This window comes from Leptosomus discolor, chromosome 11 (assembly GCF_034619465.1).
Source record: "Leptosomus discolor isolate bLepDis1 chromosome 11, bLepDis1.hap2, whole genome shotgun sequence".
NCBI lineage: Eukaryota > Metazoa > Chordata > Aves > Leptosomiformes > Leptosomidae > Leptosomus > Leptosomus discolor.
In genome coordinates, this window is record NC_141401.1 from 20451310 (window position 1) to 20467854 (window position 16545).

The 16545-nt window shown below is 41.1% G+C and overlaps 1 protein-coding gene across 1 annotated transcript in view; it reads right to left on the reverse strand.

Moving 5' to 3' along the window:
- Nucleotides 1-16545, reverse strand: part of MYO5A (myosin VA) — an 85195-nt gene that overhangs the window by 22023 nt on the left and 46627 nt on the right. Inside the window, exons 15-25 of the mRNA XM_086471340.1 lie at nt 14027-14188; nt 11947-12044; nt 11193-11279; nt 10986-11094; nt 9282-9493; nt 8174-8330; nt 4470-4709; nt 3691-3939; nt 2477-2570; nt 1611-1759; nt 780-893 (exon numbers count right to left, since the gene is read on the reverse strand). Of these exons, the coding sequence (XP_086327466.1) occupies nt 780-893; nt 1611-1759; nt 2477-2570; nt 3691-3939; nt 4470-4709; nt 8174-8330; nt 9282-9493; nt 10986-11094; nt 11193-11279; nt 11947-12044; nt 14027-14188 (1671 nt within the window). The remainder of the gene's footprint in view (nt 1-779; nt 894-1610; nt 1760-2476; nt 2571-3690; nt 3940-4469; nt 4710-8173; nt 8331-9281; nt 9494-10985; nt 11095-11192; nt 11280-11946; nt 12045-14026; nt 14189-16545) is intronic.

Below are 16545 nucleotides of genomic sequence, written 5' to 3' on the forward strand. Positions count from 1 at the left end.
TTACAGTTAAGATCGCTAGAATGCACAGAAAAAAACGTCGTATCTGCAAACTGTCAGGCACAGTCAGACCTGATGGCTCTCTGCTGTGTCAGCAGTCCCACTTCTTTGGGAGGGGCCAAAAGGAGACGTTGTCTTGGAAAATACTAAGAATGGCTTGGAGTTGCACCACAAATTATTCATGATTATTATTCATTAGCTGAATCAAAAGAGTCACCTTTGTGAAAATTTTTAAATATCTTGGGATTTGTACCAGTGCATATGCAAAGGGACAGTACATTCTCGGAGTTTTAGTCGACTCTATGAAATAGAAGAAAAATGAACCAACGTGAAGTCCTCACCTCTAAGTGAGAATTCATTCCATGTAGCTACTAAGAACGTGGCCAGCCACCCTGCCACTTTTAATCCTTGAACACACAGTATACAGACTTCTCAGGAAGTATCACTGGTTTTCTGAATTCCCCCTTTATGCTGAAAAAGTGATTGTGCTTACAAACACTGGCAAGCAAATGTTTTACAGATGCAAATCGATTGGATGGCCAAGTATCTAGTCTATGTTTACTGCAATACAGAAGAATTCAAAGCATAATTTCACAAAGACTTTTTGCACAGGACCACAACTAACTATAGAACGAGCTGTTTTCAAAAAGGAAATGGAAAAAGTTGGATTAAAGCATTAGGTATCTCAATATAAGGATATAGTGTTCACAAGCACATATGAAAAAAAGAGACAGGAATTCAACCATTGAGCATCGAAAAGTTGTGGGATTTTTTAACATTACCTCCATCCTCACTGGTAAGTCTTCTGCTTCTGTGATCTCAGAGCTAAAAGTATATTCAGATTCATTGCTACTGTGGGTTGAATCCGTTCTTTTGTGTCCCGGCTTGGGGATGTTCTGGAATGCGAATGAAACAAATCAGTACCACTGTATGATGTTTTCCCTGTGACTGTCTCAGCTTATAATTTAGCTTGCAATAGTTGGTGTTATTTCACAGCTATCAAAATTTACAAGAAAAGATTTTTGATTCTGGTCTCTCATGCCACTAAAGCCTATGAAATGTAGTTCACAATCAAATCTATGGAGACAGGTCGGGTCCTACACCCTCAAGTATTGCTGCAGAAAGTAGAATCAAGCAAGAATGTAGCATTTTGTGCGAAAGAAAATTTCGGTTTACAGGAAGCACACGCAGGAATTCTCTAACTTCCCAGACATTGTATTGAGGAGTATTTTTTCTTCCTGCCACATAAAGTATTCCTAGAACTACTTAAAATTTAACATTGGATGAGCGTGGTACAAACAACCTTAGCACATGAATAACTTCAGGGCAAAATAAGGGTGGACAGTACATGCAATACCACTAGCAAAGTCATAGCAGAAATTTAGCCTTCTTCACAAACATGAAAACAGAAATAAAAAAAAATTTAAAAAATTAACCACAAACTTTAAATGTGTTTGTTTTAGCTGAGCTAGTTTAATTAATCAATACTTAAAAGGCCAAATTCTCTTTTTAGGTACAGGTCACCACCACACAGCTGGCAGCAGTATACTGGTAGATTCTGCCTAAACGCATTTGTGAACAGCTTTTGATTTCTCAGATGTTTAGCCACTTACCACCATTAAGTTCATTTCATCCTTGAGATCATCATACCGCTCCTCTAAACGGCTGAACTCATTCAGCAGGTTCTGGTACCGTAACCGTTCATCATTCAGATCTAGCTCTAGCTGTTTGGTTTCCTCCACTAGCTTCTTCTCCATCATCTCTGCCACAGAGAACAGGAATCCAAAGTGAGAACACCAGTTCTACCTACTATGCAGTGCATCCATCCTGGAGGTACAGGCATTTGTCTGCACCAGGAGCACAGCTGGTGAAACAGTCTGCTGTTTGAGGCTGGTGTGTGGTATTTGTGCTTCTGCAGGCAAACATTAAGCCAAATACATGAAGGACCAAAGCATTATTGTGGTAACTACAGAAGGGTTCACTTAGTAAAGAGAGTTATTCTGCTAATACCTTGCATTAGTAATTCCAGGAGGGAGGAAAAAGGGGCACTAGACCAGTGCTGCATCACGTAAAAAGCAAAACATGAGATGCTTTACGCCTCAAGCACACTGACCCTCCTCATCACACTGCCTCCATCTCAGCCTTCGCCTCTAAAGTAACGCTCTTCTGGCTGCTGTCTACATAGTCACAGCAGCCAGAAGAGCTGCAGCTGATTAACTGTATTAAATACCACAGCCTTCTTTTTAACAGTAAAACACTTTGTAAGAGTCACCCTCACCAAGAAGACCCTCAAACCCTTAGGACTTTATGGAAACTCAAACAGTAAATAATTCTGATGCCTGTGAGTTCTTAAAACAAAGAAATGAAACCAGTAAACTAAAAAGGAATGCAACCTAAGGTGAATTAGCCCAATCTGTGCAGTAGAGTGTTGCTTTATAAGATAACATGAAGTAGAACACCTGAGTGAAGAGAAGCCAACCTGTTATTTCCCTCGCCTGATCATGGATGCGGCGGTTCAGCTCCTCCTTTTCTGTCTTCAGTAATGTGTTCTGCTCTTTCAGCTCCGATACCAGCTACAGAGATAATAAAATATTTGACTCAGAAAGCAGTTCATCTTTCATCAGTAGCTCTAACAGCAATGACATCCTTGTTGTAAGAGGTCAAATACTTAAAACTTTTCTTCAGAGAATGAAATCAGTGAACCAAGTTATGACATCTTCATTTCCCAAATTACATTTCTTAAGTATGTCCCACTGCAGGTTCCCCTGTATGTTCTGCACTCCATTTCTGATCAGATGCTAAAACTGCCTTGAACTACTCCATCGTGCCATAATATTTTTCAGTAAAGTCCCCAAAATGTAATTTATTCCTTAAAAGAGAAATATTCCTAAAATAGGAACAAATTTGTTAGTTCTGCTGTATATTCCATTGCATTGAGTAACACCATAGCCTAACACCTTGCCTCTGCCCAAAAGTTGTGCCACTTTAACCATGCCCAGGTTTGCCAGCTGCTCATTTGTCTCTGATTATGGTTACTACGCATTCACTTTGCCTAATCAATTAATGTTTTTCCTTATGTTTATCTGATTTTGAAATGTATCACTGCAGCATCACATAATGATGGAATGGCTCTTCCAATATTTAAACTTGCACCGTTATCAGCAAGTAATTTTGACAGGAGACAACCTGTTTGATATGTTTGTGGTTAAAGCAAAGATAAGGGGTTAGTCAAAGCCTGTGGAACTAGACTGTGCACACATACATATGTTTAATAAGCTAATCGCTTAAGTCAGGTAGGATATAAGCAGGTGCCTTTGAACACTGTGTATGGGGCAGATTTCTGGTATCTATGTGATTACACTCTCTAAGTAGGTAAAATGATTTCTTTTTATGAATGCGCTACCTCTGACTAATTGAGGGAGCTTAAGTATTTGGATTTGCAAATACTTTCAATATCAAATCCGAATAGACTGAATACATATATTTACATACGCTATATAGATTTAGTATATTATTCTACCACAGGCATAGTTATTTAGGTATCAAGTCTATTTAAGATTGTACAGGTATGACGTTGCTTAAAAATCCTGTAAAAATATTAGCTACACTACTGAAGTGAGTAACCCTGGGCAAAACCTGAGTGGATACCAGGCCTCTATAAATCTTCTCATGCATCTGAGACTGCATACTTGCCTGCTCGGTTTCATGCTTGTAGTTGTCTGCCCATTCCTCAATGGTCTTCTTCTCAGACTGAGTTTGGTGCAGCTCCTTCCGGAGCTTGGCAATCTCCTCCTGAAGGCTGAGGACGCGGTTAGTCGCGTTCTTGGCCTCCTCCTCACTCATCCGCAGCCTTTCCACATCACTCCGCAGCTTCTCTGTCTCTGTACTGTACGTGATCTCCAGGTTGCTCAGCTTCTCCAGAAGAGATTTGTACTCTTTGTTCTTTGCAAAACACAACACAGACAGAGCAGCTGTTGGAGAAGTTCTGGTTTAAGGGAGCATTCTAGTTCCCTACAGAATATACCCAGACACAGGAGTACAACAAGCAGCTTCCCCATTTCAAAAAAGTTTCAGTGTGGTTTTGCCCAATCGCTTAGTAAGGTGACAGAACAGTCCAGTTGCTAAACCCGCACACTAGCATCCCAAATTAGAATCAGACAAGGAGCACACGCATATCAAACACAATCACCTCACCTTCCCCTTAAACAGAGCAACTGATGTGCTTCAAATGAGATCCTGACATTAAGGAAGCAGACATTTTCTCTCAGTGCTGCTGAGAGGCACAAATGGATGCTTTACTGTTCTGTTGTACTGCTGCCTCCCTTTTTTGTCTATCAATGTTCTTCAGCAGAAAAGAGAACTGATACCTTACAATGAAAATTCAGTGCATTCTTCTGTGAATGCCCACAGTGCTACTGCGAAAGGTAATACAAGATTTCTAAATGGTTTCCCTGAGGCCCAGGAGCTTTTACCTGCTCATCAATTTTTCTCTGCAGCTGCATGATCTTGTTCTCCAAGCCAATGTGAAGCTTCTTGTAGCGTTCTACAGAGCGGGCCTCTATCTTCAGTTTCTTTAGCTCCCTCTTGGCCATCATGCGCCGGTAACAGCATTGCAAGTAAACAATTGCCTTCAAGGTCCTATGGTAGTGCACCCGAGCCAGCCAGCCTCTTACATGTTTCTGAATAACAATAGACTTGTGCTCCCGAAGCATCTACAGTTAAGCAAATCACACAAGGGGTATTAGAGTTGCAAACTACACCTGCTCAGCTGAACAGACTCCATAGATGACGTACATATCGAGACACCTTAGCCTGGAAAGAGAAACTTCTGGTGAAGAGTAACAGGAAAGGAATATAGAATTAGTTTAAACAAAAGGGGAAAAGACAACAGGAATAAGGAAAATGACAGGGAATAAAATGAAAAGGAACTGGACGGAAAAACGTGGAAAGAAAGAACTGGAGGCACGCCGAAGAACCAGGCATTCCTTTGTGTTGATGTCAGATCCAAGCTAATTACAAAAATATGTGGTACCTGTTGGCAAAATTACAAATACAATCCTTTTTTCCCCTACTGCATCTTTTCTCTTGAAACATCTTAGAATCATTGACAAATTTGCATAGGATTCATCAATACAAAGTTTAAAATTACCGCACTTGATATGGAGCGCAGCCAGTACACACTAGAACTCCAGAGCAAATTGTTAAAAACAGCAGCCGTTGTGTAGCTGACCAAAGTACAAGTTCCAGTCAGTTTTCCTTTTTTTTTTTTTTTTTAATTTTTTTTTCCCTTTTTTGACATATCTTAGACTTGCCTGCGTGGAAAAATCTCCATTTATTCTAATCAGAAATGTATACTGTAATAATTCCAACTTATTTCATGGCACAAATTTCAACCATGTTAAAAAAAAATCATAATAATTTTTTAAAAATAATTTTAAACAAAAATTTAACAAAAACCAGTCATCTTCATCAGCAAGTTAGCCAGAGACTTCCATTAGGAAAAGTCTACTTGTTTCTGAATCCTTCACCCACTGATTGAATCAGATATCCTCCAGGTCTGGAGCACCTGAATTCCACAGATATGCTCGGAGAGCCTGACCAAACCCACAAGGCTTCTGAGAACTTTAGAGTTCACTTAACAAAGCTTCTGAATGTTCAACAGTTTATTCTAAAAAATCAGAACCATTTAAGATTTTATGTTACTTCTTGGATTTGATAGTTCAAAGATCATATGCAGTTCACATTCTTACACTGATTTACCACGAAGCTGATAAGACAAACTAGTAGGGTAATAACAATTTTATTTTCTTTTACACTTCTTAGCAAATGAACCGAAATGTGTTACATTTCCAGCTAAATGGATTTAAAAGGTTCACTAGTGGCAGGATTATAAGATACACAAATTTTCTCCCTTAGCATTAGTTTCTGAAGAAAAAATGAAGTTTGAAACACCAGCTCTCTGTTAAATAGCACACCGAGGCAAGGAAATAGCTCTTTCACAAGTACAGCAAGATTAAAAGCCAAAGTCCTTCTGCCTGCATGTTAGCATTCCTGCCTCCTTCTTACACGTTTCCTGAAACAGACCTTCAGGTTACCTGCAGGCACCTGAACAGCTCCAACACAACTAGCTTTCAACATTTTCACCTCAAGTTTGAAAGCAACAAGTCCCATAAAATACCTCCATCGTGCAGGGATGGTCCTCATCTGCCAGTGAATTCTCACACCCATGCCATCCAGTGAGGAAACAGGCCACTCCAACGTAAGGTGAGAGGGTTAGAAAAGCTATTTCATTGACCATGTATTTCCCAGGAAAGCTTATGTAAAAGCTATGGAGGAACTAAATTCCTTGTTACGCTGAGAAGCACATCACCATGTCTCGGGCAGGAGCTCTCCCCAGGATGTGTGAAACAGATGATTCAACCATTTCAAATTCCTTGTATTAGTCACGTGACTGCAACACATGCCCTCTCTTCTAACAACAACAGGTACCTTTCACAATCCAAATGAACAGCATATGTACCGTGTATTACCTACAGAGCCATGGCTCAGCCCCAGTGTGCTGTCACAGCGCGACCTTTCGGTTTCACTCGCTTGCAGTCATCCTGGACTTCCCAATAACCGTGTTTACCCTCCCTCCCACAGCACGCAGAGCCTTTGCTGCTCTCTCAGGCCATCCGTGTATCTCAGATTGAGTGAAGTGCTACCTTAGGAGACAATGCATACACAGCACACCACAGGTGCAATGTCAGAACTTCATGATTTACTGTGGTGAACAGCTCATTGCTCGAGGGGGAGGCTCCCTGATCACCCCTCACGGGGACCCCTCCAGAAATCCACCATCTCTATCAAGGGGGAATATAACAGGGCTATAAAACTGTGCAACAGGATAGATGGGCTGTGCATCACTCACGCGACTAACTTCAGGCATACAGAATCATCTCCCATTTTCCTAAGGGTGGCTTTTAGTCCACATACTGCTGTGACCCACATCTCACTTTGTCACACCTGTCAGATCACTGTTAAAAACATGTCTTACTTAATCTCACAACACAAAATACGGCTGGTAATAATGAAAATGCTAAGAATTCCAGTAAAAAGGCACGTAGATGCCCCCACAAAAGAACAGCCAAGTCAAGCACAGGGATCCTACTACTTAGAAATTCTTACCAGGGATTACTTGTTTTCAAACTTTCTTGTTAGTATATGTTAGAGTGCTGGAATTTAGACACATTCACATGTGACTGTGTAGGCAACGTTAATACAGAGGAAAAATATACAGAAACTTCAAGCATAAAAAAGAAACACATGGAACATAAGCATTAGTTGGCTTTTGGTTATATGCCTTCAATGTCTATCTGCTTGGGAAAACAACAGAAATCTTTCAGCTCACTTTTCAGCGAAATATAGGCTGACTTTTGAGCCTGGTTAAAATAATTCATCTTGAAAAATACGTGATGAAACATATTGGCATTTTGTTGTCTAACCATGTGAATCATAATTCTGTTTCCAGCCCTGTAACCGCTGAAGAGCAAATTCTAATTTCTCAGTTGAATTTGTATGTTTTGTTAAGTGTAATCAAGAAAATATTATCAATATCACTAGGACAGGGTTATAGCAATTTCTCTCCAAAACAAAACCAACATCCAATACATTAAAAAAAAAAAAACCAAACAATTACCCCATGCTTAAGTTTTAATCTCCTATTTTTGTAGGTATCTTTTTGCTAACATTGATCTCCTTCAATATGTTCCATCAGCCATTTCAGAATCACTGAAATTAGGGACAGAACAGGAATTGATGTGCGCAATACTGACTTGGACTCATCAAGGCACATTCAGACAAGGCCATTTTCAATATTTAAGTGTCTCAACATCCTAGATAACAAATGAAAAAGCGAGAAATGTAAATCCCTGGTAGATTCTGCACTGACTGCACTGAAAGTCTAGGTACATATGAATACCTTTAAAATGACAGGTTCATTGATTGCAGTATTGGATCTTTCTAATTTCCAGGTGCTGTCCCTCAATCCATGCTGTGATCTTTTGTTTGTGCATTATGCGTAACAACACACACACAAACATTTCAGATTCCCAAGGGGACACCACAGAGAAGCTTCATCCTGCAGGTGTGTGGGAATAAAGCTAGAGTGAAGAAGCAAAACATTATGATTTCTTACCATGTGGTACTTGTTCCTGGCCATGTAACCTCTTAAGAGAGCCTGAAGAGCAATAGTAGCAGCTCGCATGCATTGGTATCTTTTGCGGACCACATACATGCGCTGGAACTTCTGAATAGTGATGGCAGCCCGTGTTCTCCGCAGGAACTTGGCATAGCTAAGCAAGAAAAAAGATTATAAATAATACCTGTAATTATTTTCCAGTGCTTGAATACTATTTTTTTTTACATCCTATAACTTCACCGTCTTTGTACTTCAGTTTCTCCCTAATGTTGTCAGTGATACAGCATATTTACTTGCTATTTTATCGTATGGCAGTACAACAGAATGACAAATTACAGAAAACTTGGAAGGTTTTAGGGGGAAATATTTTCACTTCCTCTGAGAAATGTACTATAGAACTGACAAGATAAACTCAGCTTAATTTCTCATCACCTTTTCTCCAGCTTTAAAGCTACGTCCACTAAGCCACCTTCCAGATCTCCCGTCCTAATCTCAACGTGTAGAAAATGTTTGTGTGTTCTTGGCCTTTCAGCAAGATAATTACAAATCATCTTGACATAAGCCTCTTTCCAAAGGCTGATTCTTACAGTGTTCATGAACATCTTGTCTTTGAACAATACCACCTGCACTCCTACCCTTTTCTCTGGCCCATCCCTGGCCAGCCCTAAGAAGTCAATCCAAACAAATGACTCTGACTGACGTATCTTCCTTCACAGCTGCACCTGGGATGAGGAATGGCTTCTCCAGCAGGACAGACAGACCCAGCTGGGTGGGCACATGGAAACTGGGCAATAAGGACTCAGCCAAGAGTCCTGCTTTACCTCACCTGCAACATACCTCCTAGTATTATTTGTACTCTGCTCCCACTAACAACATACTTTTCTAAGCATCATACAGCCAGGGTGCTACTGTCCTCTCAGGACGGTCAAAACCAGGCAGGACAAACACACTCATTACCATTACATTCAGTTTCCTTCTTTTCCCTGGAAAACCATTTCCTCTCAGCCAGTACAGGAAGGAGAGAACAAATGTATCACATTTAAATGTCCTACTTAAAGGGATCTGAATTGAGGCTAGTGTGGGTTTTCCCACGAGCATTGCTTACCATCGTGCCTGGTACCCTCTGACATATCTCTGAATGGTGATGGCAGCCTTCCTCATACGCATGTACTTCTTTCGCATCAGCCAGCCTCGGATCGTCTTTTGGATGCGGATACAGGCAGCTCTCAGCTTATCTGCCCTTATTTTTTCCAGATAGGCTACTTGACCAGCCCGGAAAAATATTTTTGTCTTACCAAACTGGTACTTATCCTTGTCCTATTTTCAGAGGTAAAAAGACGATCAGTTACAGCATTAAATGTTAGTGGATAAAAACAGCATGAAGGGCTAAATGAAAGCACAGTTAATAAAGAGGCAAAATTATCTGTGTAAGATTTCAAGTAAACCTAGACTGAAATTAAGTAGTGGAGGAAAGTATTCTTTCTGTATGATTCTGTTAACAAATTAATACAGTAAGGCCACAAGCACGGCCTAAAGGAGTAACGTAGGATTTTTGCTTAGACAATAATGCCACAAAGATTAGAAGAGCTGTGGAGGGCTACAGGAGGTGACGAAGGGGCCCAGAGGATGAAAGCAATACAGGCAATGCACACGTACAATTTCCCGCTTAAATTGTAGATGACCCCTCTAAATGGTACATCGTCAACCACATTACACAGTACGAACAAAACAGCTGGGTCTTCAAACATGTACACATTGGCTGCTGCATCAGGACTAAGCCAGAACAAAGCATCTCACTGCTGCTCGAACACATTTGGAAGTTCAGAACTAAACCAGAAAGAGAACATTCTCTCTCTGTAGCGTGTAGTACTCCTTAGAGGGAAAAACTCTGAGAATATACAAAGGTACATCAAAAAACATTAATTTTGTTGGTCGTTTGATGTTAAGTTAAAAGGAACAGCAGTCAAAGACCTACCGCTTAGGATACTTTAACACTGTACATTAACACTATAAATACAGACACACGCATATAAACCAAAAGATTTTAATTAAGTCCAGCCAACGACGCAAGATTTAAAAAGCCGAGCCCCAACCTGCCTGCACAGTATTTCTTTTTTTGTTTCCATAAACATTCTAACATTGGCATTGCACTTCAGCAAGGTAAGCTTTCTTGGTTTTGTATCTTCAGTAAACTTTGTCTCTTTCTCTTCCTAACTGACACTTCTGAGGAAGTCTCAACTAACCACCTTTGGCTGCAACTGCCTCTTTGGACCCTGCCTGCCCTCCGCTGTTCATCAGTCCTTAAGAAATCCCAAGAAACACACCAGTTCAGGTGCAACGCCAGTGGCGTGGATTGCATAGCCTGGGGATGTAGGGCTGCAACTGGAGGCAGGAGGGATAGCAAGAGGCTGCTGAGGTACAAGGACAGCCACAGTGCTAAGCAGGGAGACAATGTCACAAGGACAAAAGGAGTGAAAAATGTTGACTTCGAGAAAAGCAGTGTGAAAGGCACAACACACACACAGACAGAAATACTTCCACATTAGAAAACCTTCAGATAACTATACCTTACTTAAGGCGTGGTTAATGCATGTTGCTGTTAAGCAAGGTAAGGCCCAACCTCAACCCATCCACACTTAAAATCACTGTCTTCCTTTCCTGTGACACACTGGGAAATTCTACAGTTCCTGTGCTAACATTGGCGGTTTTGTACTTTGTAGAAGTACTAAAACAGCATGGCTATGAGGGAGTAAGGGATGCTATCTTTACTCCTTCAGATTCCAAATGCTTTCAGCACTAAGTATAGTACCAGAATCAGCTTCTCCAGGACATTTTTACACGTCTGCTTTCGGTCACTAAGAACATCCCTCTGCTTCATCAGAACACGGTAACGGCTGAAGAACTCTTGGTACGTCCACCTGTCCCAAAAACAGAGACAGTGTCATTCCTGACAATGAATAATTCTCTTAAAAGGAAGAACTGTGGCTGAAAGCAACCTAAAGAGCGGCAAACACACCTGGAGGGGAAGCCAGCTGCACTGATTCGGATGGTCTCCAGGACACCACAAGCTCTCAGCTGCTGCACTGCCCGCTTTTCATCGAATCTACATAGGAATAAAAAGAGCCTGTGGGTGTCGGGCTAGTTTTGCCTTCCATGGGAGCTCTGGCCCTGCGCACAGCCCGGACACGAGTGGCACAGATGGGGAGCAGGGGTGGGCTGTGATGGGTGGTTAACAAGTCCAGCTAATGCTTCTGCAACTCAGCACAACAGAGGACAGCCCGACTGGGAAATTGCCCGAGGCCAGCTGTTGCTGCAAGCTGCTTGTCCTGTCCTGCTTCCCACTGGCCTGCCCAATAGCCACAGGAGTCCCTGTGTGCCTGGATTTTAAGCAGACTTTTGCGAAAATTTCTAAGCAAGTTCATATAAGAAGAAGAGGTAAGGAGTAAGACATTGGAATCTGCAAAAGCGAATTCCAGCAAATGTCAAATGAACCCAAGGAGTGCAAACTGCCAGTCACATTTAAAACAGCTAACAATGAAAACACTGGTATTTTTTCTCATACACACACACACAAAAAGCATCAGGAAGTACTTCTCCCTCTGTTCATCCCTGCTCTAAGTACACATACACACGCACGACAAGTCCATAACAAGAGAAGGAAGACACACCATTCCTGAGGGAGCAAGGTTTAGCAGAACCTCGACCCTCCGAGGCCTTGGGCAATTCCCTCCCATGCACAGGCTCTGTGAACCACACATGAACCGGCTTACGTGAACGGGAACTTGAAGTCGTTAGGCTTAATACAGCGCACGTAGTGTGGAGTTGTAGCATTCAGGGTTTCCATCAGCAGATGAAGAGAGTTTCGAAACTTTTTAAAAAAAGAAAAAGAGGAAAATACAGGGAATAGCCTCAATATGCTCAGTCATGTTTGAGATAACCTCAGGAAGAGGACCTAGGGATATTTGCTTATTTGTAATAATGCTTTCAGTAAAAAACACTGTCTTGTTTTTGTTATGGAAATAGATTTTCATTTCAGATAGCATCTTTGGGTGAATTATGTTACAGTGAGACTTCTACACGTTAGGCTTTACAGAAGTAAATCTCCCGTATCAGCATGTGATAAATTACAAAAACATGGGTTAGATTGAGTTATTTTCAGCTTTTGACTGTCTCATCTACCCTAATCTTTGTCTAATCCATCTCTTCATGACTAAACCTCATGGCACATTACTAAATAGCCATTTAATTTTAAATAAATTTTAAATCAAATTTAAAATCAACAGAGTGGTAAAGACAAAAAAGTATCCATTTCTTTAGCTCCACTGATCCCACTGTCAGACCTGCTGAAGAGAAGATTAAAAGTCCAATATCACAGAGTTTTAGGAGCTTTACTCTTAAAGAAGTATCAGGACTGCAGACACCTAATGTACTGCAGTGTAACTTAACCACAGAATACCCTAACAGATGAAAATGAAAACACTCTTATATGTTTAAAACATATTCATATGGATTCCCTCTTTCTGTCGAACTCACAATTCCAAGCCAACATTTCTAAACAGAATATGAAAAAAATCACTTTTGCATTAGCTTTCTTCAAAATTTATAAATTAATAGACATGGTAGATTGACAGGAGTAGTATGAGAGTACCCCTAACACTTCAACTCATTGTTTCAGTCTCACAACAAAACTGTTAGGCCTGTACCAGCCTCAGGATACTGACTGTTTGCAAAATCAGAAAAGTTCAAGTAAAGGTAAGTGGGCAGAGGTTCTCTCTTAGACTGGAATTTGCCATGAACACATGCCCAGCAGATTTGCATTCTGTACAGCAGCATGAATAGCCACTCCTATTCCCACCCATAGCTTGACATAGCTGGCCTGGGGAAGATCATAGGGAAATTATGAATATCCAAATCAAACATTCCCTGATTCTCACTGAGCAGTGCGACCAGCTCAGACACTGCACAGACACTGTGCTAACATCATTGTTAGGGGACTGACAACCAGCCAAGGCCGTGGACAAAGCCCAGGCATTTTGGGTGATTTTATCAGAACTCGGAGCACCCGGGAGATGTGGCTGGTTAACCTTCAAGAATTGGCAGGGGACCCTGATACAAAGAACTTATACTCTCTGAAAGCTAATTTATATTCCAGGCTGTCCTACAGTAACATAGAAAGAGCTATCCACACAGATCTCCTGGAAGCCCCAGGCAAAAGAAGAATGCCACTACTCACTAGCAAAGTAGTACAGGCTGGCAAGTAGATAAAAACTGAGTACTAAACTGTCAAAAAAGTTCCCCTTGGCTCCTATGTACAGTCCAATGGACAATCTGTTGTATATAAAGCACTGACTGGGGATATAACTATCTTGAGAAAACACCTGTTAAATCTGTTGAGTGGAAAGTAACAAAGAAGTGAGTTCTCCAGCCACACTGATCTGCATAGTTTTAATTTAATTCTGGCACATACACAAGGCTGTTTTATGTTTAGCCCCTTGATAACAAACCAAGTTTTCTAGAGACTGAACTCCCACTTTTGGTTTGAGTCAGACAACATGGTACATGATCAAAAAGACCCAGTATAAGATTTCCAAAGCTTCTCAGCAACCAGCATGTTAAATCTATTTTGAAAAATGTGAGTTTTGGTTTTGGCAGCACAACAAGAACTGAGGTCCCTGAAACTGTGACCCAAAATGTATCAGTAATTAGGGTATATTTGCTCCAAACTGTAAGTCATAATCAGCTGCACCTGCCTCAAAATCATAAGGGATCTCAAGAAGCACCAGCACACCTTGAGACTACGAGACAGAGGGAGGTAGAGATTATTTAATAGAGCTGCATCTTCAAACTCACCTGATGTCCCACCGTTTTCTTATGCTCCTTGCTGGCTTGACCTGGCCTGGCCTTGGCTGGTTTTACAGCCATTCGAGACAAAGGCACGCGCCCTGAAGGAGTTGCTGATGTGGGACTGAGGACCTTCTCCTCGTCCTGGAATAACTCTGGTAGCAGCTTAAACTGGTATAAGAGCAGAAAAAAATACAGAGGGTAAGAATCCAGCAAGGGATTGCACCTGTTTGTGCTTAAGGTAATTAAAACCCAGGCTCAGTTTTTGTAAGCTCTGGAGCTTCATTGAATTTCACATTGGGACAAATGCAAAAAAGCACTCAAGCTAGTAGTATAGTGAGTAGGCCACGATTCAATACTAAAAATTTTGTGGGTTTGATCAGTGAGTCTCCTGCTGAAGATCAAATTCTGATTTGAGGGTTTTTTTTTCCACAGAGCCAGCAATAGCTTCCATGTGAAACTGTTAGATACTGACAGCAGTTTCGTAAGTATCAATTGCAATTATATATGGCTGCTTTGATCTAAGAAGGAAACAATAGAGTCCTCTCATATTCCAGCAGTGCATCAGACTCCTTTGTGGTTGAGAAATATCTAGGACACAGAATAACCCAGCAGGCAACAAAGAATATTGCTGCTTTATCACCCTAAATTGAAATAATCAACTTAGAAGAGGAACCATCAACTAAGAAAATCAATCAGCCAAATTTATCTGACTGAAGATCTACTCTCAGGCCAGGGGGAGTGGAGGAAAAACCTGAAACACCTTTCCAAATATTATACAGGTCTTCCAGTTCCCTTTTTCCAATGGCTACAAAATACACCCATATATAATAGCTGCTTTGAAGTAATTTATAACTAAAAATAACACCACTGGGTGTTTCTACTGACAACTATAGCACTTCAGAAGCATTGTAAGAGTAAGAAAATCTGAACTTCTCTACCTGTCAATGAATAATCTTTTATCTAGCATCTGTGCATTTTCTCCCAAGAGATAGGAGCATTCAATTTTCAGTGCTAGAAAGTGCTTGGGCTAAGTACAACCTAAAAAATAAAAAAATTGGTTTTGCCTTATAAAACTTGGTGAGCATGCACGAAATCCAATGAAACATGCTGCGCAACAAAATGGTACTTGTGCTCTGTGGTTGTGCCAGATGGGCTAGCAGAAGGCATCAAACGCTCCTCGGTAGCATCCAGCACAGCACTCCAGCATAATATAACGCCTATGAATGCTACAAAGGCACCCTAAACTCCTGAACTAAAAAAGGAGTATCACAGCTTAGCTTTATCTCAGCTGAGTCTGCCGGATTAGGAGCACCATCACCTTAGATCAGCTCTGTAGCTGGTGGAAGAATGGCATTTCCAGAGGGTGATTTAGCCAGTCTCCTTCCACCGACTCAACAAAGAGTTCAGGGTGACTGGGCCACCACCACCTCATTCAGCTCCCCGTGGTGAGATGGAGTGAATCGCTGTGCACAGGCATCTGAGCTACAGAGCCACATCTTTTCATCCCATACAGAAATGTATGCTTTGCCTGAAACTCCTGATGCTCTCACAGACCAGGGGTGGGGTGGGAGGGGAGTCCCCAGTGTCCCGACTGCAGATGGATGATCTCTTCTAAGCTATCAGTATTTAACTCTCATTGCCTTTTCCCAACCCTGGAAGAATCTGCCTGTAAAAATTGGCAAGTGCATTTCAAAGGCACCATTTTCATAGACACTGCCCCAGTGACGGCATGCAAAAGAAAGGAGCAACCTATGGCCTTCTGCAGCAGAGGTCAACAACAGGAGAGCATTGCTGAGATGATCCACACTGTGAGGGCATTTGTGCTGTTATTTGGTTTTGGTTTTTAGTATCTCTTCAATTTTCTTTGTTTCGCAGAACACTATGAGTGTTCAAAGAGAGGGAAAACACTGATCAAAGGGCAGATAATTCACGTGGTAGAAAACAAGCAAGCAAGCAAGCATTTTTTCCCTGTAATTTTTTCAGACGACTTAACAGACATGCTGCTAACAATCTTACACATCATTTCTTACAATACAAAGCCACAACAGAAGATTTTAACAGCATGCCAATAGCAACCATAAAAGCTGAGGACTGTTGCATTGCTTTCATGATACATGCATGGAAACTGAACTAGTTCAGAGGTCCTGTAGGTGGATTCACAGAGAAGGCCAAAATAAATAGCTAAACACTACAGTGCCTGCCAAAAGCAGTGTGTGTCATGCACTCTGGAAAGCAAAGACGCATTTGAGCTGTATGTGACAGTAGGCATGGGTGGGATGACAGATGATGCATTCAATTTAGAATTACCTTCTGTTGAATGTGCACAGCAAACCCAGAAAACAGCGATAACAACAACAACAAAAAATCAGAAACACACTACAATTACTAATATAGTAAAGAGGGCCTGCTGGAAAACAATTTTTAAAAAATAGTCTTCTTTTGAAAACCTATTTTCTTCATAGTTGATTTTTTTTAAAAAAAAAAGGTTTTGGTAAAATTCAACATTGGGGAAAACCGTGTTGTTT